Source organism: Semicossyphus pulcher, unplaced genomic scaffold (assembly GCF_022749685.1).
Source record: "Semicossyphus pulcher isolate SPU_LCO1_2020_fin unplaced genomic scaffold, fSemPul1.0.p SCAF_18, whole genome shotgun sequence".
Lineage (NCBI taxonomy): Eukaryota > Metazoa > Chordata > Actinopteri > Labriformes > Labridae > Semicossyphus > Semicossyphus pulcher.
Genome location: NW_027211691.1, coordinates 1672501 through 1679814, shown reverse-complemented (window position 1 = coordinate 1679814; position 7314 = coordinate 1672501). Strand labels below are relative to the sequence as shown.

The following is a 7314-nucleotide window of genomic DNA, read 5'->3' as shown; positions in this document are numbered from 1 at the left end:
TGATGGAGCAGGTGAGGATGGACTCAACGATGGCGGTGTAGAAGGGCACCATCATTGTCTTTGGCAGGTTGAACTTCTTCAGCTGCTGCAGGAAGTACATCCTCTGCTGTCCCTTTTTGATGAGGGAGCCGATGGTCAGCTCCCACTTGATCTTTTCTAAATGATTACCTGAAATCCTGAGGATAATGGGGACTGTTTGGTGGACTGCTTGGGCTAACAGCTGTCCATTTAAGGCTTTTGCATTAAGGGGTGTGTTTAAGCGTTCAGTGTGGATCTCCATTTGGTGGACAACATGTGCATCAATGAAACTTTCATCAGCCCCACATTCAACAAGGGCAAAAAGTGGTAATGATAGGGACTGCCACTGGAGGGAGGCATGTAACTGAAGACGAGGGGAAGAAAGACTAGCTGCTCAGCTCACCATGGTTTCCCCCATTACTGGTGAGTCTGGTCTTTTACTGGGCGTGATGGGCATGTAGAGATGAAATGGCCAGTTAACCCACAATAGAGACAGGACTTACTGTTGATGCGGTGGGTCCTCTCCTCAGGTGTTAGCCGAGCTCTGCCTAGCTGCATCGGCTCGGGCTCAGCCTCAGTGCTTCCCGTGAATGCTCGGGTATGTTCGGGAATTATCTTAGGAGTGTGGCGAGGGGGAGCTGGTAAGGAAGCAGATAGTTTGGAACCTCTCTCCCTGCGGTGCTCCCGGAGACGGTTATCAATTTTAATGGCCAAGGCAACAAGTTGATCTAGGGACTCAGGTTCATCTCTGGACACAAGTTCATCCTTGATAACATCACTTAAGGCATTTTGAAAAGCCCCCTGCAGCGCTTCATCATTCCATCCACTCTCCGCTGCTAGGGTGCGAAAATACACTGCCATCTCTGCCACACTTTGGGAACCCTGCCGGAGAATGAGCAGGCGTTTAGCAGCGTCTTTGCCCCGAACAGGGTGATCAAATACCTTTCTCATCTCCGCTGTGAAGGCTTGATAGGAGAAACACATAGGCGACTGGCTCTCCCAAACTGCAGATCCCCAGGCTTGAGCAGTTCCAGTCATGGAGTTTATAACATAAGCTATGCGGGAGTGGTCAGTGGCATAAGAGAGGGGCTGTTGCTCAAACACTGAGGAGCATTGAGTTAAAAAGGCACCGCAGGAACCCAGATCTCCAGAATAAAGTTCTGGGGCTGGGACAAAAGGCTCACGGGGGACAGGGACCTGATAGGGAGCCGGATCAGGAGCTGCTGGGGAAGAAGCCAGAGGGGGTGAGACTGGCAGAGTAGGAGCAGCCTGAATGAGATGAGTGGTGAGATCAGCTACTTGGTTTGTTAACAGGGTAATTTGATGAAGCATGGCCTGATTACTTTCAGAGAGGGTCTTCAACACTTGATCATGTTCCCCCAGGAGAATGCCCTGATTGGAAACGGCAAATTTGATTTGTGAAAAATCTGATGGATTTTCTAAACCTGTGTCTGCTGGGTTTATTTTTCTGGCCAGATCGCACTGTTACGCGGGAAAAAGGAACTTGAACCCAAGAAGCTGAACACAAACACTGAGGATGGTTTCAAAGCAAAAGAGTGTATTACAAACTCAAAAAAGGTACGAAGGTGAAGGCAGGGCTGAGGTAAGGGGAGCCAAGGTTCTTTTCTTGAGGGAGTGGGTCAAAAAGGATTCCAGGAGTAGGCTGGTGGTGGGAGCAGGTCCAAGGCACTGTAGGCAGAAGAAACAAGGGTAAGTGACACAGGAATGCAAAATCTGGAGAGTAAAAGGCCGAAGCGTACTGACTGTCAAACTGAGTCTACGATCTGGCAGTGTGGTGGTGAAGAAGCCGGGTATTTGTAGCAGAGTTGATTAGATGATTAGCAGCTGCCCACTGGCTCCCACACACCTGAACCCACTCCTGTAATTAAGCAGAGACAGACACACAGAAACAGGGAGGGAGAGAGACCTGCTAGGAGGCAGCAGTGGGCGTGACAAACTCACATATTCATGGACGCACACACGATAGAAAGAATCAGTCTGCGATCACTGATGTCTCTGTAGTAAGTGCAGTAAACAAGTCCGGGCATATTTCCCTCACTGCCGTGTTTCGGGGGGGATGCGCTGTGTAGTGCTGCGTTCAGGTGCACTCAGAAATAGGAGGGTTCATCACGTGACCTTTTTTACACTATATGTGGTATGTTGTGTTATACTGAAATCCACTGAATGTGTTACAGGTTACACCAAAGTAAAATGTGTGGCAGTGTCTTGTTTGTTTGTTAAGTAAAACAAAGTTGTTTGTTAAAATGTCAGCAACCGTTTGTTGTACGTTCTGTCGATTTACTTTGTTACAGTCGGAAAGTGAGGACCATCTGATGAAAATGAAACATGTTTTTGAAGTCATTATCAGAACTGTAATGATTTTATTAAGTACTCATATTGGTAACCAAATGTAAGTACTTGTACTTGGTCTGTCTTAACGATGATTTCTGTTCCTGTTACTGCTCACCAGGTAAAATTAAGGACATACTGGCCCCAGGTGTGGTGGACAGCTCGACCGCGCTGGTGCTGATCAACGCCATCTACTTCAAAGGAACGTGGAGAGATCCGTTCAGGAAGAGGAGCACTGTGGATGATCTGTTTAGAATGAATAAGGTAACACTGCACACAGCAGCAACACTTAGGGGTCATGAAGTTGTTTTGCATGACAGAACACAGTTTATATGAGGTTTCTAATACTATAGCTAGCATACACGGGCTGAGCTGAGCTGTGTTGATTCAGCTTGATGGAAAGTTACAGCCTGGAAGTGATACTTAATAAATAACTTTTTAAATAACAGTTTCAGGATGTGTGAGGTAATGACCGACTCATCAGGAGATGTTTTTTCTCTGCTTTCTGTCGTCTTCAGACTGACACCAAGCCGGTGAAGATGATGCAGCAGAAGACATGGTTCTCTTTCGCATCCATTCCTGAGGCCAAAATCAAGGTAATGTTTGTCCACAGTGGGCTTCTGCCATGAAATTTGATATCTCCGTTTATGTACAGATTTAAATTATGTTGGACAAATTAAGTGAGGATTGAAAGCATCTGACTAAAGGTCTTTTTAATGGCCGGGAAGTTTTTTCCTGGATAGTGACCTGTTGTTCAAGAAGAAGAAATCAAATGTCAAAATGTCATGTTTTTGTAAAGGTCCTGGAGATGCCCTACAAAGGGATGGAGCTCAGCATGCTCATCATCCTGCCCAATGAGATAGAGGACGACACCACAGGCCTGGAGAAGGTAAAGAACCACACACACACACACAGAAAACACGTGTTAAACAGACACACTGATAGTAGATGTTGTGTCCACACCAGCTGTAGAAGAAGCTGACCTATGAGAACTTTGTGGACAGAGGCTGCTGCTGCCACTGTTGCTACTGTTGCTAAGCTGACATCTATTTTCTTGAGGAGCCCTGAAACCTCCTCGGCAGACCATCCCTTCCTCTTCTTTATCAGACATAACCCCACCAAAACCGTCCTGTTTGCAGGAAGATACTGCTCCCCTGAGTAAACACCGCTGGACGTCCTGCAGACATGGATGGATGTGAGGGGATGGGCCCCTGACACGTACATGTTTAAGAGCTCCAATACCTTATAAATAAGAGCAAGAGCTACAGATGCACAGACACGTCTTTTGGGTTATTTTGTGTCTCTTTTTGATCATTGGTGTCAGTATAAGTAACTTTGGTTTCTTTTTGGACATATTGCGTCTCTTTGTCTGTTTTGTGTCTTTCTAAAGTTTCATTGGCTTCCAGTAAATATCGCAGAACATAAAGTAATGGCAATGTCAGTTTTTTTTCAATATCGTGCTGCCCTATTTTCAGGGAATGTGTATGTCAGCATCTCGTATGTGAAGCCAGTCAACTCCATCCATCAACTAAATTCAGATATCGTGAAGCCAGAAGAGGACAGAACAGGGCAGAGTGAGGACAAGAAGAAGAAATCCTTTATAGCTCAGACCCAGGTTGCTCAGTTCACTCACAGCTTGAAACTGGGCAGGCTACTCCTCCCAAAACACATGAAGGCCTGTACCTCATTTTCATTCTTATTTTGCACCAATGAACACATTTGTTTCTTTAAAAGTATTTTTGTCTGCTCAGATCTGTTCTCTTACACTGACAACAGAGCAGACGGAGCTACAATCATGTTTCATGGTTTCATTTTGTAATACTGCGGTATTATACTGTTGATGATATGATTAGGTCATATCGCCCACCCCTAAATATAGCTGGGACTGGTGCTAATATTGTCAGCAAAACACTGGCTGCCAAATATCCTGCTTCACACTACAAGTCATGTGTTTTAAGCCAGGTAGCTAACGGCGTGGCTAGCGTTTGGTAAACGTGATGTTAGCATGAAGTTATCCCAAATTGCGATAGATGACGTCCTTTTACTGAACAGTTCAGAACTCCTTAAACAATTGTGACAAAAGTGGTAGCGTTACATTCAATGGCTAACTCGGCCTGGGCAAATCCTCTGATCACCCATCGGGTGCAGTTCCGTCAGTCCAGTTTGCCAGCCCGCTCTTCTAGTTCAGGTTTTAAAAGGTGAATAAAAATGATCTTCTTTGTTCTCCGTCGTAACCACATCAAAACTCGCTCCCCCCAGGTGCCACTGAAATCGACTCATCAGTCAAAGCCACCACACCCCAAGTGTGTGTCAGTTCTGACCGTGACTCCTACCTACCTAAACCACACCTATATATAAAAGACTTTCAATAACCGACTACAGCTTTCATAACAATCTGTATATTCTCTAAAATAACTCCTGTTACATAAAGTAGCCCATCTGTATGGAAGCCCTGTAGCGAGCACAATGGACAGAGCAGGAAATACCTGAGAGCTAATGCTCAATCTGCATGACTAAAGGTCAGACCCTAAACCCCTTTCCCATAGGGGGGGCCACAGCATCTTAGTGAGAGATTGCCTGATCCAATAAGACAATTTACAGCCGGATGTATGGACGGACGATAACCTGGGACAACAGCAAACTCCCCCCCCTTTATTCAGGTTTGCCGAATAATTATGTTTCCGTCTTTCTTGTCTATGGTTACGCGTAAATAGAAGTGTTGTGTATTCACCATCACTGTTCTTTCAATGTTTATTACATCACTGTTGATAGTGGTAAAGAAATATATGATTTTTATGTGAAAGATCCCGAAATGAAATTACTCTGGTAAACCACACGAGAAATAACGAAACAATAGGCAGACAAACAGAAGACAAAGAAATGGATGCAAAAATTACACATTTATCGTTAAGCCAAACGTCATTACTAAGATTTTTATTGATTCAACTTCAGCTTTTGATGGATCAGCATCTGGAACAGTTCTTGCAATCCTTCCTTTTTAACAACTGAGAAGCTGTCAGACTCCAGAGCCTTTCTACAGATCCACCGAGGTGGATGCTTTTGGCCAGCTCAGAATCATAGCTATTCTGTCATGTCTTGTTTCTTTCCTTTAGTTAAGTTACCATTTTTGTCTCGTTCTTTCATGTTTTTGTCATTTCCTGTTTTATTTTGAAAGTAACCTGTTCCCTCTTGTTTTAGATAACATTACTTCCTGCCCCTGTGTTTCTCGCGTCTGGTGATTGTCTGGCCCCTCCCTAATCGGTTTCACCTGTCATTCCCTTCCTCGTGTTTAAATTGTGGCGTCTCCCTTTGTCCTGTGCCAGTTCGTACTTGTCTTCATGTCAGTCGTTCAAGCAAATTCCCTTGATCCTTGTTCCATGTTCCTGTTTTATGTTCCAAGACAGTTCGGTGAGAGTTCTAGTTAGACTATTTTTGTTTCTGCATTTTTGCCAGTTTTGAGATTTTCTTTGTTTATTTATTAGGTCTAGATTTCCTCTCTTTAGAGTGATTTTCATTTCTTGTTAGATTAGGTGTTTCGTTTTCAAGTTTAGAGTTTCCTCTCTTAGAGTGATTTTCATTTCTTTATTAGAATAGGTGTTTTGTTTCTAGATTAGTTTTTCCTCTTTTAAAGAGTGATTTTTCTTTCTTGTGAGAAATTTGGTTTCCATAAGTCAGGTTGTGATTTTAGGGTGAGTTCAGGCTTCCTTGTTATTTCTTGTGATTTGGTTATTTGAATTTATGGTAATAAATATTTTCTATTTTTGATTCTTAGTCTGTTGTGGTGCCTTTGGGTTCACCTTTGTCTATGCAGATCGTTACATATTCGTCTCCATCACTGGGCGCTACCCGCTGGAGAGCTGGTGTCCCTGGATTGGAGCAAAGCGGGCCGATGGACCCCCATGAGACAACTCTGCAACACGTAGGCCGAAAGTATCTGATGCTGCTGTGGCCAAGGTTGATGTAGGATAGTACTTAAGTGAATCATAACCTCCAAATTTATAGGGCTTTAATTAGCATCTCTTCGTTAGCTTTTTACAAACCAAACTCGTACTCTTCATCACTATAACTTAGCTAATTTTGATTGTCATGTCTCCATCATTCGTTCATTTGATATAATCTGTTTATAGGCTGATTCACTCCTTCATTTGGTCATGCACTTGTAATCATTTTATTATAAATAAAATGGACTTAATTTATCGCCAAACTGGAAGTCTGTCCTTTTTCTTTTTTTTCTCTCTTTTTGGCCTTTGGCTTTATTTATAGGACAGCTGAAGAGAGACAGGAAATGTTGGGAGTAGAGAGTGGGGGATGCCATGCACCAAATGGTCGGCAGACCGGGAGTCGAGCCTGCGATCAGTGCGACGAGGACTGTGGCCTCTGTATGTGGGGCGCCTGCTCTACCGACTGAGCTAAACAGTGCCCCTCTGTCCTTTTTCAAAGCAGAAAATGTCGGTCAGTGTATTTGAGAACTTTCAACCAATTTGATTGATCAATCCAAAATGTTTATTTGTTTAATTTCCTCCATAGCTGAAGTGACGCCCCTTTCTTAATGAGTGCAAATTATGAAATATTAATTTCAATAATAACTTATTTATGCGACATATATTTTGGTGCCCCGTGTGAGGCCGACATCAAACCAAAGTCTCTGCATTGATCTAGGCCTACATATTGGTACAGCTGCAGGGCCGGCTCTGGACATTTTGGCAGCATAGGTGAGTTAAGTATTTGGCACCCTGCCACAATGTGGCATGTGTGAAAGGAGCTATAGAGGAGCGGAGCCAATATAACACAGATCTGTCTGTTTCTTATGCTCTGCCCCTGACTCAATAACCTGTTACGATCTGCCCCATGTTTCCTTGCACAGCCACCACATGGTGTAAATGACACGAGCAAGCTGAGGATTAAGAGACAAAGCATCCAATCAGAAAGAAGATCAATGTCCAATAC

The 7314-nt window shown here is 43.8% G+C and overlaps 1 protein-coding gene across 1 annotated transcript; it reads left to right on the top strand.

Moving 5' to 3' along the window:
* Positions 1–422: 422 nt before the first annotated feature.
* LOC138596201 (leukocyte elastase inhibitor B-like) lies at positions 423–6270 on the top strand. The gene is made up of 6 exons (XM_069667817.1): positions 423–441; positions 549–659; positions 2489–2631; positions 2886–2963; positions 3167–3311; positions 6179–6270. The coding sequence occupies exons 1-6, from the start codon at positions 423–425 to the stop codon at positions 6268–6270; spliced, it is 588 nt and encodes a 195-aa protein (XP_069523918.1).
* Positions 6271–7314: the final 1044 nt, after the last annotated feature.

What these genes read in the sequence shown, in the direction of transcription:
- LOC138596201 (XM_069667817.1), top strand. An exon ending in ATCTGTTTAGAATGAATAAG is followed by an intron (nt 2,632 to 2,885) that starts GTAACACTGCAC and finishes TGTCGTCTTCAG; the next exon opens with ACTGACACCAAGCCGGTGAA. An exon ending in GTTAAACAGACACACTGATA is followed by an intron (nt 3,312 to 6,178) that starts GTAGATGTTGTG and finishes TTGTCTATGCAG; the next exon opens with ATCGTTACATATTCGTCTCC.